At 40.2% G+C, this 19064-nt stretch overlaps 1 protein-coding gene across 3 annotated transcripts in view; it reads right to left on the minus strand.

The window, feature by feature from the left end:
* The window catches only part of ASPH (aspartate beta-hydroxylase), a gene marked incomplete at its 3' end in the record, with an annotated part of 214081 nt that overhangs the window by 130896 nt on the left and 64121 nt on the right, over positions 1 to 19064 (minus strand). Inside the window, exons 6-12 of one of the 3 annotated variants that reach the window (XM_079722787.1) lie at positions 18673 to 18747; positions 14598 to 14720; positions 11214 to 11246; positions 9465 to 9497; positions 9279 to 9335; positions 8733 to 8783; positions 554 to 586 (exon numbers count right to left, since the gene is read on the minus strand). The exons of the other annotated variants lie outside the window; for them this stretch is intronic. Coding sequence (XP_079578913.1) covers positions 554 to 586; positions 8733 to 8783; positions 9279 to 9335; positions 9465 to 9497; positions 11214 to 11246; positions 14598 to 14720; positions 18673 to 18747 — 405 coding nt within the window. The remainder of the gene's footprint in view (positions 1 to 553; positions 587 to 8732; positions 8784 to 9278; positions 9336 to 9464; positions 9498 to 11213; positions 11247 to 14597; positions 14721 to 18672; positions 18748 to 19064) is intronic. 3 annotated transcript variants of the gene reach the window in all.

The raw sequence follows: 19064 nt of genomic DNA on the forward strand, positions 1-19064 counted from the left end.
ATAATCTACTTCACGGAGTTTAATAAAACAGCATGAGAAGTGCTGGGGCAACAAGAGGAGCTCTAACTGTCTAAATCAGAATCTGAGGCCAGAACTATTTTCTTTATGCTGCCTTGAAGCCCTGAATGAAGTTCTGCTACACCTTTCTCCATGCTGGCAGATCAGTCATCTTTATTTAACTAAAATTAATCTGCAGAAGCAGCTAGAGTAGTTAAACTCTGACTAAAGTAGTCTTTCAAGCATGGGACTTCTTTTTCATTAAAAGAGAGCTATGACTGTAAAGTAATGAGATGTGTTTTCTTGAATAATTTGTAACCACTTCCTAAGGCACCTTGCAAAGAATTTAAGAAACAATTTAGGCAATGGCAGAACCACTGGATTAGGTAGACAATCTCCCCAAGTAAACTCTTTGAGAACTACCCATTCATTTGGATGTTTTAAGTTATGGTATAATATTTATAGCTAAAATACTACTCTCCATACGTCACAGTCAAAACTCTTGAGTAGATTTTAAAACAAGTAGGTAACTTAAGGTCAAGAAGCATTTTCAGACCTTGCTCATCATATGCCTGGTAGGTGATGTCATCTGCAAAAAAGAGAGTAAAACCAAAATAAGTATCACTTATTTAATAAGTATTGCTTATTACAATATTACCTGAGTCATTCTGTGTAACTGCTTAGCTAAAAAACACAACTTAATCTCAAATACAGAATTCTGTTCCTTTAAATATTAATGTTTGAACAATCAGTGAGAAATGCCTCTGGCCAAAAAACAAGAGGAAAGGGCAGGTAAATTATTTTCATAAAATTTCCTCAGATTGGCGGGGGGACCTTCAAGATGGCGGAGAAGTAAGATGTGGAGATCACCTTCCTCCCCACAAGTACATCACAAATACATCTACATGTGGAACAACTTCTACCGAACACCTACTGAACGCTGACAGAAGACCTCAGACTTCCCAAAAGGCAAGAAACTCCCCATGAGACTGCATAGGGCAAAAAAAAAAAAAAAAAAGAAAAAGAAAAAACAGACAAAAGATTTGGGACGGGACCTGCCCCTCTGGGAGGGAGCTGTGAAGGAGGAAAAGTGTCCACACACTAGGAGCCCCATCACTGGCGGAGACGGGGGGGCGGAGGGGGTAAGCTTCAGAGCCACGGAGGAGAGCACAGCAACAGGGGTGCACAGGGCAAAGCGGAGAGATTCCCGCACAGAGGATCAGTGCTGACCGGCACTCACCAGCCCGAGAGGCTTGTCTGCTACCCCGCCGGGGCAGGCGGGGACTGGGAACTGAGGCTCGGGCTTCGGAGGTCAGACCCCAGGGAGAGGACTGGGGTTGGCTGCGTGAACACAGCCTGAAGGGGGCTAGCGTGCCACAGCTAGCCGGGAGGGAGTCCAGGGAAAAGTCTGGAGCTGCCTAAGAGGCAAGAGACCATTGTTTCGGGGGTGCGTGAGGAGAGGGGACTCAGAGCACCACCTAAACGAGCTCCAGAGACGGGCGTGAGCCGCGGCTATCAGCATGGACCCCAGAGATGGGCATGAAACGCTAAGGCTGCTGCTGCTGCCACCAAGAAGTCTATGTGCAAGCACAGGTCACTATCCACACCTCCCCACCCAGGAGCTGTGCAGCCCGCCACTGCCGGGGTCCCGGGATCCAGGGACAACTTCCCCGGGAGAACGCATGGCACGCCTCAGGCTGCTGCAACGTCACGCCGCCCTCTGCCGCCGCAGGCTTGCCCTGCATCCGTGCCCCTCCCTTCCCCCCGCCTGCGTGAGCCAGAGCCCCGGAAGCAGCTGCTCCTTTAACCCCGTCCTGTCTGAGCGAAGAACTGATGCCCTCAGGAGAACTATACGCAGAGGCAGGTCCAAATCCAAAGCTGAGCCCCAGGAGCTGTGCAAACAAAGAAGACAAAGGGAAATCTCTCCCGGCAGCCTCAGGAGCAGCAGATTAAAGCTCCACAATCAACTTGATGTACCTGCTTCTGTGGAATACCTGAATAGACAACGAATCATTCCAAAATTGAGGCAATGGACTTTGGCAGCAACTGGAGACTTGGGGTTTTCTTTCTGCATCTAATTTGCTTCTGGTTTTATGTTTATCTTAGTTTAGTATTTAGAGTTTATTATCACTGATAGATTTGTTTACTGATTTGGTTGCCCTCTTCCTTTTTTTTTTGTAGTTTTCTTTTCCTTTTTCTCTTTTTGTGAGTGTGTATGTGTATGCTTCTTTGTGTGACTTTGTCTGTATAGCTTTGCTTTTACCATTTCTCCAAAGGTTCTGTCTGTCTGTTTTTTTGTGTGTTTTTTTAGTATAGCTTTTAATGCTTGTTATCATTGGTGGATTTGTTTATTGGTTTGGTTCCTCTCTTCTTTCTTTTCTTTTTTTAAATTACTTTTTAATTTTCTTAAATATTTTTTTATTTATTTTTTATTTTAATAACTTTATTTATTTTATTTTTTTCCTCCCTTTTCTTCTGAGCCATGTGGCTGACGGGTTCTTGGTGCTCAGGGCAGGTGGCAGGCCTAAGCCTCTTACGTGGAAAAGCCGAGTTCAGGACATTGGTCCACCAGAGACCTCCTGGCCCCATGTAATGTCAAACGGGGAAAGCTCTCCCAGAGATCTCCATCTCAACGCTAAGACACAGCTCAACTCAACGACCAGCAAGCTACAGTGCTGGACACCCTGTGCCAATCAACTAGCAAGACAGGAACACAACCCCACCCATCAGCAGAGAGGTTGCCTAAAATCATAATAAGGTCACAAACACCCCAAAACACACCACCGGACATAGTTCTGCCCACCAGAAAGACAAGATCCAGCCTCATCCACCAGAACACAGGCACCAGTTCCCTCCACCAGGAAGCCTAAACAACCCACTGAACCAACATTACCCACTGGGGGCAGACATCAAAAACAAGAGGAACTACAAACCTGCAGCCTGTGAAAAGGAGACCCCAAATGCAGTTAAGTTAAGCAAAATGAGAAGACAGAGAAATACACAGCAGATGAAGGAGCAAAATGAAAACCAACCAGACAAAACATATGAACCAGAAACAGGCAGTCTACCTGAAAAAGAATTCAGAGTAATGATAGTAAAAATGATCCAAATCCTGGAAATAGATTGAAGAAAATACAAGAAACGTTTAACAAGGATCTAGAAGAAGTAAAGACCAAACAAACAATGATGAACAATGCAATAAATGAAATTAAAAACTCTCTAGAAGGAATCAAGAGCAGAATAACAGAGGCAGAAGAATGGATAAGTGACCTGGAAGATAAAATAGTGGAAATAACTACTGAAGAGCAGAATAAAGAAAAAAGAATGAAAAGAATTGAGGACAGTCTCAGAGACCTCTGGGACAACATTAAACGCACTAACATTCAAATTACAGGGGTCCCAGAAGAAGAAGAGAAAAAGAAAAGGACTGAGAAAATATCTCAAGAGATTATAGTTGAAAACTTCCCTAATATGGGGAAGGAAATAGTCAGTCAAGTCCGGGAAGCACAGACAGTCCCATACAGGATAAATCCAAGGAGAAACACGCCAAGACACATATTAATCAAACTACCAAAAATTAAATAAAAAGAAAATATATTAAAAGCAACAGGGAAAAACAACAAAAAACATACAAGGGAATCCCCATAAGGTTAACAGCTGACTTCTCAGCAGAAACTCTGCAAGCCAGAAGGGTGTAGCAGGACATATTTAAAGCGATGAAAGGGAAAAACCTACAACCAAGATTACCCTACTCAGCAAGGATCTCATTAAGATTCAACCGAGAAATTAAAAGCTTTACAGACAAGCAAAAGCTAAGACAATTCAGCACCACCAAACCAGCTTTACAACAAATACTAAAGGAACTTCTCTAGGCAGGAAACACAAGACAAGGTAAAGACCTACAATAACAAACCCAAAACAATTAAGAAAATGGTAATAGGAACATACATATTGATAATTACTGTTAATGTAAATGGATTAAATGCTCCAACCAAAAGACACAGACTAGCTGAATGAATACAAAAACAAGACCCATATATATATGCTGTCTACAGAGACCCACTTCAGACCTAGAGACACATACAGACTGAAAGTGAGGGGATGGAAAAAGATATTCTATGCAAATGGAAATCAAAAGAAAGCTGGAGTAGCAATTCTCATATCAGACAAAATAGACTTTAAGTTACAGAATGTTACAAGAGACAAAGAAGGACACTACATAATGATCAAGGGATCAATCCAAGAAGAAGATACAACAGTTGCAAATATTTATGCACCCAACAGGAGCACCTCAATACATAAGGCAAATGCCAAGAGCCATATAAGGGGAAATTGACAGTAACACAATAGTAGTAAGGGACTTTAACACCCCACTTTCATCAATAGACAGATCATCCAAAATGAAAATAAATAAGGAAACACAAGCTTAAAATGATACACTAAACAAGATGGATTTAATTGATATTCATAGGACATTCCATCCAAAAACAACAGAATATATTTTCTTCTCAAGTGCTCATGGAACATTCTCCAGGATAGATCATATCTTGGATCACAAATCAAGCCTTGGTAAATTTAAGAAAATTGTAATCGTACCAAGTATCTTTTCCGACCCAAATGCTATGAGACTACATATCAATTACAGGAAAAAAACTGTGAAAAATACAAACACATACAGGCTAAATAACACACTACTAAATAACCAAGAGATCACTGAAGAAATCAAAGAGGAAATCAAAAAATACCTAGAAACAAATGACAATGAAAACACGATGACCCAAAACCGATGGGATGCAGAAAAAGCAGTTCTAAGAGGGAAGTTTATAGCAATACAATCCTACCTCAAGAAACAAGAAACATCTCAAATAAACAACCCAACCTTACACCTAAAGCAATTAGAGAAAGAAGAACAAAAAAAGCCAAAGTTAGCAGAAGGAAAGAAATCATAAACATTAGATCAGAAATAAAAGAAAAAGAAATGAAGGAAACAATAGCAAAGATCAATAAAACCAAAAGATGGTTCGTTGAGAAGTTAAACAAAATTGATAAACCATTACCCAAACTCATCAAGAAAAAAAGGGAGAAGACTCAAATCAAAAGAGTTAGAAATGTAAAAGGAGAAGTAACAGTAGATACTGCAGAAATGAAAAGGATCATGAGAGGTTACTGCAAGCAACTCTATGCCAATAAAATGGACAACCTGGAATAAACGGTCAAATTCTTAGAAATGCACAACCTTTTGAGACTGAACCAGGAAGAAATAGAAAATATAAACAGACCAATCACAAGCACTGAAATTGAAACTGTGATTAAAAATCTCCCAACAAACAAAAGCCAAGGACCACATGGCTTCACAGGCGAATTTTATCAAACATTTAAAGAGCTAACACCTATCCTTCTCAAACTCTTCCGAAATATAGCAGAGGGAGGAACACTCCCAAACTCATTCTACAAGGCCACCATCACCCTGATACCAAAACCAGACCAAGATGTCACAAAAAAAGAAAACTATAGGCCAACATCACTGATGAACATAGATGCAAAAATCCTCAACAAAATACTAGCAAACAGAATCCAACAGCACATTAAAAGGATCAGACATCATGATCAAGTGGGGTTTATCCCAGGAATGCAAGGATTCCTCAATATGTGCAAATCAATTGATGTGATAAACCATGTTAACAAAATGAAACAGAAAAACCATATGATCATCTCAATAGATGCAGAAAACTTTTGACAAAATTCAACACCCATTAATGATAAAAACCCTCCAGAGAGTGGGCATAGAGGGCACTTACCTCAACATAATAAAGGCCATATATGACAAACCCACAGCCAACATAGCTCTCAATGGTGAAAAACTGAAACCATTTGCCCTAGGATAAGGAACAAGACAAGGCTGTCCACTCTCACCACTATTATTCAACATAGTTTTGGAAGTTTTAGCCACAGCAGTCAGAGAAGAAAAAGAAATAAAAGGAATCCAAATCGGAGAAGAAGAAGTAAAGCTGTCACTGTTTGCAGATGACATGATACCATACATAGAGAATCCTAAAGATGCTACCAGAAAATGACTAGAGCTAATCAATGAGTTTGGTAAAGTAGCAGGATACAAAATTAATGCACAGAAATCTCTTGCATTCCTATACACTAATGATGAAAAATCTGAAAGAGAAATTAAGGAAACACTCCCATTTACCATTGCAACAAAAAGAATAAAATACCTAGGAATAAACCTACCTAAGGAGACAAAAGACCTGTATGCAGAAAACTATAAGACACTGATGAAAGAAATTAAAGATGATACAAACAGATGGAGAGATATACCACGTTCTTGGATTGTAATAATCAACATTGTGAAAATGACTATACTACCCAAAGCAATCTACAGATTCAATGCAATCCCTATCAAACTACCAACGGCATTTTCCACAGAACTAGGAAAAAAATTTTTCACAATTTGTATGGAAAAACAAAAGATCCCGAATAGCCAAAGCAATCTTGAGAACGAAAAACGGAGCTGGAGGAATCAGGCTCCCTGACTTCAGACTATACTACAAATCTACAGTAATCAAAACAATATGGTACTGGCATAAAAACAGAAATATAGATCAGTAGAACAGGATAGAAAGCCCAGAGATAAACCCATGAACATATGGTCACCTTATGATTGATAAAGGAGGCAAGAATATACAATGGATAAAAGACAGCCTCTTCAATAAGTGGTGCTGGGAAAACTGGACAGCTACATGTAAAAGAATGAAATTAGAACAAGCCCTAACACCATACACAAAAATAAACTCAAAATGGATTAAAGGCCTAAATGTAAGGCCAGACACTATAAAACTCTTAGAGGAAAACATAGGCAGAGCATTCTATGACATAAATCACAGCAAGATCCTTTATGACCTACCTCCTAGAGAAATGCAAATAAAAACAAAAATAAACAAATAGGACCTAATGAAACTTAAAAGCTTTTGCACAGCAAAGGATACCATAAACAAGACAAAAAGACAACCCTCTGAATGGGAGAAAATATTTGCAAATGAAGCAACTGACAGAGGATTAATCCCCCAAATATACAAGCAGCTCATGCAGCTCAATATCAAAAAAAAAAAACCAGGGGCTTCCCTGGTGGCGCAGTGGTTGAGAGTCTGCCTGCCGATGCAGGGGACACGGGTTCGAGCCCTGGTCTGGGAAGATCCCACATGCCGCAGAACAACTGGGCCCGTAAGCCACAATTACTGAGCCTGCGCATCTGGAGCCTGTGCTCCACAACAAGAGAGGCTGCGAGGTCGTGATAGTGAGAGGCCCGCGCAAGGCGATGAAGAGTGGCCCCCACTTGCCACAACTAGAGAAAGCCCTCGCACAGAAACGAAGACCCAACACAGCCAAAAAATAATTAATTAATTAATTAATAAAAAAACAAACAACCCAATCCAAAAATGGGTAGAAGATCTAAACAGACATTTCTCCAAAGAAAATATACACATTGCCAACAAACACATGAAAGGATGCTCAACATCACTAATCATCAGAGAAATGCAAATCAAAATTACAATGAGGTATCACCTCACACCAGTCAGAATGGCCATCATCAAAAAATCTACAAACAATAAATGCTGGAGAGGGTGTGGAGAAAAGGGATCCCTCTTGCACTGTCGGTGGGAATGTAAATTGATACAGCCACTATGGAGAACAGTATGGAGGTTCCTTAAAAAACTAAATAGAACTACCATATGACTCAGCAATTCCACTACTGGGCATATACCCTGAGAAAACCATAATTCAAAAAGAGTCAAGTACCACAATGTTCATTGCAGCTCGATTTACGATAGCCAGGACATGGAAGCAACCTAAGTGTCCATCGACAGATGAATGGATAAAGAAGATGTGGCATATATATATACAATGCAATATTACTCAGCCATAAAAACAAATGAAATTGAGTTATTTGTAGTGAGGTGGATGGACCTAGGGACTGTCATACGGAGTGAAGTAAGTCAGAAAGAGAAAAACAAATACCGTATGCTAACACATATATGGAATCTAAATTTAAAAAAAAAAGGTTCTGAAGAACCTATGGGCAGGACAGGAATACAGACACAGACATAGGGAATGGACTTGAGGACACGGGGAGGGGGAAGGGTAAGCTGGGACAAAGTGAGAGAGTGGCATGGACATATATACACTACCAAATATAAAATAGATAGCTAGTGGGAAGCAGCCGCATAGCACAGGGAGATCAGCTCGGTGCTCTGTGACCACCTAGAGGGGTGGGATGGGGAGGGTGGGAGGGAGACAGAAGAGGCAGGGGATATGGGGATATATGTATATGTATAGCTGATTCACTTTGTTATACAGCAGAACCTAACACACCATTGTAAAGGAATTACACTCCCATAAAGTCGGTAAAAAATAAAATAAAATAATATAAATAAAACTGAGGCACTGTTGTCAAAAACAAAAAAAATTCCTCAGATTGGCATAAAGCAAGACATTCAAAAGAAACATTAGGAATTAATATCCTCTTTTGTTGTGAGGTGGTGGTAGATGAGATGAAATATGAAAGCCTGATGTTCTTTGAATAATCTAATTTTGTTGCAAAGCAGAAAGTCTTGTATTAGGTGTTAAAATTATGTCTTTCACCCATCGAAAGAAAAGTCACCAGGTTAACAGAGCATTGCAGCCATAGAGCTGGAAGTATGTTTAACGTCTAATGAAAACGTCCATACCTGCTTCTTGATACTTTCTTCCAGCATCATCTACCAATGGTTCACTGGAATCTATAAAGAAAAAACATACATTTTTGACAAATCTGAACAAACCAAACACATTGCTAGACACTATTCTAAAATATTTACAAATTAATTCTAAACCTCACAAATGTGTAAGACAGACAGTATTATCCTTATTTAATAAAATTTAAGCTGAATAACATTCCATTATTTTCTCTCCAGTCACAAAGATAGGAAGGAGCAGAACTAGGGTTTGTACCCAGTCTGGCTCTACTAAATCATACTGCCTCGTTCATTTCCAAATATTCTTTCCAGTGTCCTCTCTACAAAGATCAAAATCCCAACAGTGGTCTGAAAAACACATCCCCTTTTCCCCCATTTCTTCATGTAATATTAAACTATATTCAGAAATGTATATAATATATGGGCAGCCCCAAATGACTGAGTATTATAAAGAGATTTCTATGTTGTATCAGAGTAAATCATTAACCTTGGTTGAAAATGACCTTGGCCACTGCCTCAAACAAAAACATTATCACGAACCTGGATTTTCCTGTTCATATATCATGTCTTCCATATCCTGACTGTAGGCTGGTGAAGCTATAAATTAGGAAACAATTAGGAAATTACAAATATGTCTCAGAAAAGGATTACACTTGATAGTTAAAACAAGACAAGCACAATTTCTAGTCAAGAGAGAAATCAAATCAAAATGATGCTCAAACTTACATTTATTCATGAAACAAACAGGTACTAACTGTGCTAAATGCCAAATACAAAGGTAAATAAGAAAGTCTCCATCATCAGTGTAATTGAACCACAAAATTGTGGAGCTATAGTCTCATTTAGCTTATGCAAATTCAACTATATTCACAAAACAAAAAGTGAGGCAGACACACAGCGAGAGCAGTGCAGGTGAACCCTCCTCCCAGGCACCCAGCAGGCACTTGCCTGAGTAAGCCTGAGCGAGGACACACATTTCCAGCCCACAGCTTGGACTCAACACCTGAGTACCCCCAGACTGCAATGTAATTCTAGTGTTTACAGGTGCCTACTGTTGAAATAATATAGGTCCTAAATGCCAGCCAACAATATCCTGTGGTCCTCAAGCACAGAAAGAGGGATCTATTCCAACACTGGAAGAAAAACCGGCCAACAACACAGGCTTATGGGAAGATGGTGTGTCCATCTCCAGTGTGGTCATACCTTCTGGGGACACGTGACATGTGACAATACACAATTTTGACCATTCACTAACTTGCTAATTTAAGACTACAAAACATGCAATTATACAGTATCTTTTTTTTTCTTTTTTTAATCAATTTTTATTGGAGTGTAGAGTTGATTTATAGTTCAGGTTCTTCGTAACATCTTATGAAAAAACCCAAACAAACTTTTTGACCAACCCAATACAATGCTGTGTTAGCTTCTGCTGTACAGCAAAGTGAATCAGTTATACGTATACATATATCCACTCTTTTTTTTAGATTCTTTCCCCATAGAGGTCATTACAGAGTATTGAGTAGAGTTCCCTGTGCTCTACAGTAGGTTCTTATTAGTTACCTACTTTGTATAGAGTAGTGTATCTTTTGTTCTCTTATCTTTCTTTTTATTTTTTCCTATTTTATTTAATTTATTTTTATTGACGTATAGCTGGTTTACAATATTGTGTTAATTTCTGCTGTACAGCAAAGTGATTCAGTTATACATATATATACATTCTTTTTTGTATTCTTTTCCACTATGGTTTATCACAGGATATTGAATATAGTTCCCTTTGCTATACAGTAGGACCTTGTTCTTTATCCATCCTATATATACTGGTTTGCATCTGCTAATCCCAAACTCCCACATTATCTTTTGACCTAATAATCCCACTACTGGGAACTTATCCTCAGGAAGTAGACTTCAAAAGCACAAAAACTGGGCTTCCCTTGTGGCGCAGTGGTTGAGAATCTGCCTGCCAATGCAGGGGACATGGGTTCGAGCCCTGGCCTGGGAGGATCCCACATGCCGCGGAGCAACTAGCCCCGTGAGCCACAATTACTGAGCCTGCGCATCTGGAGCCTGTGCTCCGCAACAAGAGAGGCCGCGATAGTGAGAGGCCCGCGCACCGCGATGAGGAGTGGCCCCCACTTGCCGCAACTAGAGAAAGCCCTTGCACAGAAACGAGGAGCCAACACAACCATAAATAAATAAATAAATGAAATAAAAAATTAAAAAATTTTAAAAAAGCACAAAAACTATATTCATATATATATGCATGTGTGTGTATGCACATACATACATACACACACACATATGTAAACCTGTGATATAATATGTATTATATAATAATTATTAACTATGTATTATGTGATATTTGATATAAAATATATTAAAATTAATAAATAATGTTATCTCTCTTTCTCATGATGCTCTTTTATAGGAAAAGACTCATTCTAAGCAAAAAATAATAGTATTAAATTAAAATCTCACCTGTCTCTTCTACATGGTAGCTATCTTCAGTTTCTGAAAAAAATAACATTAAATAAATATTGTTACTTTCATAAAATGGTATGTTTATATATTGTATATGTATATTCTGAATGAATATCATTGATTTTATTTTGAAAGCAAATGACTATTAAAATAAAACATGAAAATACCAATTAAATGTCTGCTAAACACTTTATCTTTCACTAGAACTACGCTTAGAAACGTCTCACACATTCTCTTATATGATCCACCTAACAACCCCACGAGGTTGACAAATACTATAAAGTGGGCTAAAGAGGGAGAAAGATTTAGACAGAGTAACACCGTGGTGACAAAGCTATGTCCCTATCACATTCCACTGTGCTGTTCTATTTTCTAGACACTCCTGCCATTTTCTAGAACAAAAGCACATTGTCTCCACAGGAGAACACAAAGGAAGAACCCAGAGCCTTTATACGTTTGGGGAGCTAAAAGGTAAATGGGTTGATACCTTCACCCACATACCGCTGATGGCAAAGTGCTGCCACTCATGTGACCCTTGTTATTTAACAGCCACATGGAGTATAAATATTTTTAATTTCTGAAGACTTTTTTTTTTTAATTTATTTTTTGGCTGCATTGGGTCCTTGTTGCTGCACGTGGGCTTCCTCTAGTTGCGGCGAGCAGGGGCTACTTTTCGCTGCGGTGAGCGGGTTTCTCATTGCGGTGGCTTCTCTTATTGCGGAGCACGGGCTCTAGGCATGCAGGCTTCAGTAGTTGTGGCTCGCGGGCTCTAGAGCGCAGCCTCAGTAGTTGTGGCACACGGGCTTAGCTGCTTCGCGGCACATGGGATCCTCCCGGACCAGGGCTCGAACCCATGTCCCCTGCACTGACAGGCGGATTCTTAACCACTGCGCCACCAGGGAAGTCCTAATTTCTGAAGACTTTTAACAAGCAACTTTTATGTTCAAACTGAATCTATGTCCCAATTAAAAATTAGGTCAGAAAATAAGGTTTCTTCAATTTATGAACTTTTTAGAAGTGTTTCTTCCTACTCCCAATCTATAACTCCTAACCTCAAAAATATCAAATGCCTTATGTTTCAGATTCTTTGAGGGTCTTAACTGAAATTTTTTGTGTAAGCAGCATCTAGGACACCAAAATTCTGAGCAACTGTCAATCTTCCTGAGCTATCCTGGCTGAAGATGGGAAACAGCAAGAGATTCCGGGGAATTGTGGAAATCATTTCATCAGCATTTCTACTCAGAACTTAGAAATGTTTTTCCCATAGAAGTCATGATATGCATGATAACTAAAGGTCTAAAGTTCAAAAGCTAGTCTGTAAATGCCTATTTTCAATGCACAATCCAACTGGAATCAAACACAAATTCAAAAGCATTTTGAACTTACATTTTCTCCCCCAAATTATGTATTATATACAATTCTGTAGGTTCGTATGGAAACCAAACCATCACTTTTAACGTTATTTCTATGGAAAAGTGCATTTTCTCAACAACAGGCATCAATGTAAGCTTTTGGAAATACATTCATTCATACATTAGGAGCTGTTTGCTTCTCAAGTAGTTCCCCAATATATTAAATATTGTGAGAAGTAGACATACTTAACATTTCCATAATGTTTATGCTTTAAAATAGTCCTTGCAACCATTTACCAACTGCATTTTCTGAGGCTACCTGACCTCTCAATTCTTACGTGGCCGGGACGAGTCCTGTGTGTTCTGCCTGATTCCCACTGGCTCTGAGCACAAGCCTTAACCTGCGCAGACACAGCAGAGCAGGAAGTGAGGGGAGGCCCAGGAGACAGGAAACAGCCCAACCATACCTGGGCTTAACGCTGGCAGCAATTGTGTATCCCCTGGGGAGCTTTTACAATCGTCCATTTTGGGGGCCCCATACCCCAAACACTCTGATTCACTTTGATCAGGGTGGGTCACCGGAACTCTTTTAAAAGCTCCCCGGGGGATACTAAGATGCAGCCACGATCGGAAGTGGTGTGGTGGGATACCAGCCCATCTTAGTGGATCATGTTCCTAAGAGGTTGTCTCTCTGAATCCACGACGCTATGGCTCCAGACCTTCCTACCTTGACTAGCGGATCCGATCTACCGCCTGTTTCTTACCATTCTGTCCGGCTCTCTGAACTCCACTTAGGCTGAGCTAACCCTTGAACCCTACCAGGCACCTCCAGTCTAGACCCTCTGCGGCCGGTGGTGCTGTGTGGTTACATGGGTCCTACAGACTCTGACGATTACTACATAGCAGGGTGCATTGTGTAACTGGTTACTTTGTGTTGGTGCCATCAACCACTCCCCCTGGTTTCAGCATAGGCTTGTTTTCCTGTATCACTCTTTAGAAGTAAAACCTCCCTCTTAAATAAACAAGGTTCCCTTAGTACTCATTTTAAGTATAAAATGGTATCAGTTATATCTTTTAAATAAAATGACAAAAATCAGTCAGAGTACAAAACTTGTGGCTTAAAACCACTAAGGTTTTAAAGGACTACTTTAAGAAAAGAGTACAGAGAATAGATACCAAAAGAACAAAGCATGTGGACTTAATTCAGCAGGGCTCCAAATAATCATGGCAGCCTCACATCAAAGCAGAGCGGTAAGTATACGAATAAAAATTCTTCTATATGTCAGTAGTGAATAGCAGTAATTCTGACTTGCCTATTGCAAATAATACAAAGTAAACTACTCAACGGATATTTAAATAACCAGCATTTAATTTAAAAGATTGATATACCCAGATGTCAGCAAACTGTGGTCCATATGTAGTCTACACTGGGCCTGCCTCCTGACTTTCTAATTAAAATTTTACTGGAACACGGCTACACTTATCCAATTAGACATTGTCCAGGGCTGCTTTTGCACCGTGGTAGCAGAGATGAGTAGTTGGGACAGAGGTTGCATGGTCTGCAAAGTCTAAGATATTGACCGGCTGGCCGTTTACAGAAAAAGTTTGCCAATGCCTAGGCTATGAACTGTATTCTACCCACTGTAGTTATAGAGTTTATTTTAGAACAAGAGCCTGTGATAGATTATCAAGGTCAATATTTCATCAGTTATTTGAATTTCTTACAACAAATGGTACTCTAGGAAGGAGAGTACAGTAAAAGTAAATGTGCTGAAGGATTTCACTTACATCCTATAAGAAATGTATATATCCTTAGAATTTCCCCTAACGTACTCTGAATTAAAAAATTGGGATATCTATTTATTTTAGGGAAAAGACTGATTTTAACTGAAGTTTTCAGCTTCAACTTAAAAAAAAACTTTAGATAAAAGCTAAATATTGGTTTTAAAGGTGTTTAAGAAAACTTCAATAATCGTAATTACAAATTACCTATTGTGTTTTATTCTGAAACCAAAAACATGTGTTCTACCTTCATGAACTGCTCCAGTTCCCACAGGTTCATATCTACCATCGGTATCACTTCCTGCAAAGATACCATCTTCGGGCTGCAGTTCTCCTGCTGGTCCATCCTGTTCTTGGTGCAGGTTCTCTCCTTGAACAATGATAATGAACAAAGTGACACAGGTCAATAGCAAGGGCCCCAGGCAGCAGCCAACACAGACACAGACGCCCCATCTGAAAGGCTGCCACACACCCACTTCAGCTGCTCGGCATGCCCTGCCCCTTTTCTGGGCCACTGCGCATACTGAAACTCCGTCCTCTCTCTGGCCAAGGGCTAGTCCACCCGAGGGGGTAACAGGTCTTCTCTCACTAGAACATAAACTCACCAAGGACAGGGACCTCACATATTTTGGTGACTATGTACGCCCAGCCCCTGGGGGAATGACTAGCCATAGGAAGTTCTCAATACGTATTTAATAAGTGAATAAATGAATTCAGAATTCTTACTGTATTTGCCTCTTCAATTATCACTAGGTCAGAGGAAAGGTCACCTTGCAACCTTCCACTGAGAACTGACGTAAAATTCCACGTAACAATCTTAAGTAACTCTCTGCAAATATTCTATTACAAAGAACAGCAGGCCACCAGCTAAACTGTATGCCAGGTCATCCGCATTGGTTCAGCTGCATTATACTTTGCTTCTGAAGGTTCCTATGTTTAGCCCTTAAGTTATACTAAGATGCTCATTTTCTCTTCTGAGACTTTCACGATACACTGAACCATTCTGCTTCTCTTGTGTAGATGTTGGACACGCTGCATTACTCCACTGCCACATGGGTTAGCTTGTCATTGTGGTGTAAGACATTCTCCCAGTAGTAACTTGCCATGGCCTCAAGCAGAGGATGCTCTGGATGTAGCATTAAACGAGAGAACTCAAGGGAACCAGACTTAGGTGTGCAGTGCAGTATTGCACTAGGTGTATGCAATCTGGAATATCTGACTCCAGATCTAGGTCTGTCTCTAGACCAGCTGTGTGACCCTGGGAAAGTTACTTAATGACTCCATGCCTAAGATTTCTCTTCCATAAAAAAGAAACAATAAGAGTACCTACTCACAGCATTGTTGTGAGTAGAAAAAAGCCTGGCCCGTAATAAGTATTTAGGTTTTATTGTTGCTGTGCTGCTTCTGCTGTCGTTAATATTTTGACCATCATCATCTCAGTAATAACAACACTACTACTTCTACTGCGGCTGAGCTACCCCCCCACCACCAAACTGCAGGACAGTGTCCTTCGTCACTTTACTTCTGGTGTGGCCCAGTGATGCTCTCAGGTGTTATTGGACTATTAGGCCCTTTGATGTTGATACTATTTGTTTGTCTTCTGTCTTCTCATCACAGCCTGCTATCTTGTTTCCCCTCATTTGAGGTTTTCTGCTTCTCAGCAAACCAATCACCAATTCTTCCTGTCACTAACCGTCCAACTCTTTTTCTTCTTTTCTTCTTGCCATGCTCCTTTTCCCTTACTCTCATTTACTCAGTCTAATTTTACAGTTTTTACGTGAGCGGGACTGAGCTCTGTCAGCCATCTACTCAACGGAAGCCCCTGCTCTCATAGGGAAATGAATTGAGCACCGTACACTGTCTGTGAGTCTCCACAGCCCAGGGACGGACTGCCATGAGGAAAACAGTCTCCTGAGAGTTTGCTAGACCTCACCGGAAGCACTGCCATGCCTTCTTGCAGCTGCTGCACCAACCCTATGAGGTAGCAATTATCCCCCTTTGAAGGATGAGGGGCTTGAGGAACTTGACTAAAGCCACACCTCTAATAAATGCAACTGCAGGACCCAAACCTGACAATGAAATACAGAATAACAGGGACAGAGAGGCTACTCTAGAGACGGTGTCAGGGAGGCCAAGTTTGGTCTGATAAGATGTGAAGACTGGAACACACACACGCACACACTAACAGAAGAGAGAGCATGTTAAAGGCCCCACGGTAGGGACAGGTCTGGCAATGGCAAAGCAAAAAGGGAAGGCCAGTTGAGCTAGAGAAAAGTGACCAAGGGGAGAGAGAGACCAGGCCCAGACGAGGCACAGTGGGCTCGGCCACATCAAACAGGGGGTGCAGAGAAGCAAAGATAGAAACAGGGGCCCAAGTGGATGGGAAGAGGGGATGGTGGTAGCTGACACACGGCAGAAGTCAAAATACGTTTTGGAGGCAAAGATGAAGGGATCGGCTGATGGATTACATATGAGGGGAGAAGAGGACAGAGAAATCAAGGAAAACTCCCAGGATGCTAGCTTAAGCAACTAAGTGGATAGGGAGACCATTAACTAAAGACTAGAATAAAACATTTTTGCAGGTGAGCAGGCAAGCTGTGACATGGAGAGGAATCAAGAATTCAGTTTTAGGAACATTTTAAGTCTGAGATACCCATAAAACATACAAATAGAGATAAGAATATGCAGTTAGACAATCCAGGAGCTTAGATGAGCGATGAGGGCTGTAGATACATATTCAGAAGCAATATTTAATATTTAAATCATATTTAAAGTCATGGCCTGTGATTTTCTAAGGAGAAAGTCTTGATAAAGAAGAGGTCCAAGGAACACAATCCAGTGCTAGCCTGGATTCCTCTCTCCTCTGTCTGGCATCCTGCACCCACCCACCGAAATGCCTACCACACCCTTCACTTCCCTCTTCCCCTACCTTTGGAACCTTTGGTGAAATTTAGTTTGACCAACCATCTCGACTCACTTGGGTCACCGGTACCACCTCCCACCTGATCTCCCTGCTACCATCTCCTTCACCTTATTTCTCACACCGACAGAAGACACAACACTCCTTCACACCCTCCAATGGTTCCAACTCCTCTTAGAATCAAGTAAAAACATCCTTCCCTTCATCTCTCCACCTCCGTTCAGACCCTTTTGACCTCTGGACTTTCACACATGCCATGCCCTTTGCTTAAACATTACTCTTTACTAATAGCATTCGCCTGGCAAAGCACCACACCATTCTCCAGCTCCTAAATCAGTAAGTCATTTTCTCCAGGAAGCCTCTGCTAACCCCACATAGCATCATGTGTTTCACCATCCCAGCACTTACCTCAACATGTTGAAATCAATCATGTATTGAGATTGCATCATCCTTGTGTTAGGTTAAAATAAAAAAAAGATATAGGAAGGGAAAGCCTGTGTTTACTTATACAGGCAGATATGCTCAGGTGAAGTAGCTTTTCTAGCTGAGAAGAAACTGGTAATAAAAGGACACAGGCTCCTAGACCCCTAGCAGCCCAGGGCCAAAACCTACAACGCAGCCAAAGCTGGTCTCCCCAAAGGAGCACAGATGGAGCTGGATGGGATGCTTTACATTTAACCCCAAAATACCTAAGACGGAATAAGATACTTTAGCTGGCCTGTAAAAGCCCAAGTTAAATGATAGGGAATTATTTGTTTTTAAGAAACATTATTTTTTCCCTCTAGGACTACCTTCAGCTCACACCAAACCGCTAGAAGTATGAGGATACCATGTGTTCAGCCCTCTTCAAAATCCTTCTGTTACATTTTGGGGTTATATTCTGTGCTTTTATCAACAGATGCTTCAAGAAACAGTCTTATAAAATCTTAAAAACACTGGTTTCTATAGTATCATTTAATATTCTCTGTACAGAACTTAACATAAGAAACTTTTTAGATTCTTTAAGTAAATAGCATGTTTACTTCTCTAGTAATATGACCTACATAACTTAAAGTTTCCCCTTTTTTGCTTTGGCGGCCACCCAAGCATTCAGTATAATTTGAGGGCTGAAGACAGCTCCAGGAGAGCCCATTACAGCTCGCTTGGTTCTGTTCCATTCCCCTCCGCCCAGTTGCTGATGTATTTGTTCTTGATGTATCACTGGTCTCTGTTTGCTTATTCTCTTAACAATAAAATGGGGTAAAATAAAATGAGTGTAGTGTTATTTTAGAAATACTTGTCCTCCAATAGCTTTTGTAAAAGCCCACTTAACTATTATTTAAATATCAAAATAATGTCCAAGTCATTTTAGGTAATTAACCATTATTTTAGTAATGCATGAAACATAGATTTTAATTCATACCATGTTCTGCGTATACCGTTTCCTCAAGAAGTGACTGAACTTGTTCTTGTACTTCATCCTCAATATTCTGAGGCCCTAAAATAATTAAAACATAACTAAGTAGAAAAAATCTAGACATTAATGTAGAACATGAAATATGGCCTCCACATATACACATTAAAATGAATATATTGGACTAAGCAACCATGTACCCTTTTCCTATCAGCTTAGCCCTTTTTTTTATGTTGGCAAATATGGTAGATATTTAAAGTTGGGTTTATTTTGACAGCAGATATAAATGCTAAACAACTTCATAAGATTTTAAAACATAGGAAACTAACTTGGGTTCAGATTTCTCTTTAAAAAAAAACCCTCATTCAGAGCAAAATTATTTCAGTTTCTAGTTAACAAAA

Source organism: Hyperoodon ampullatus (assembly GCF_949752795.1).
Source record: "Hyperoodon ampullatus genome assembly, chromosome: 17".
Taxonomy (NCBI): domain Eukaryota; kingdom Metazoa; phylum Chordata; class Mammalia; order Artiodactyla; family Ziphiidae; genus Hyperoodon; species Hyperoodon ampullatus.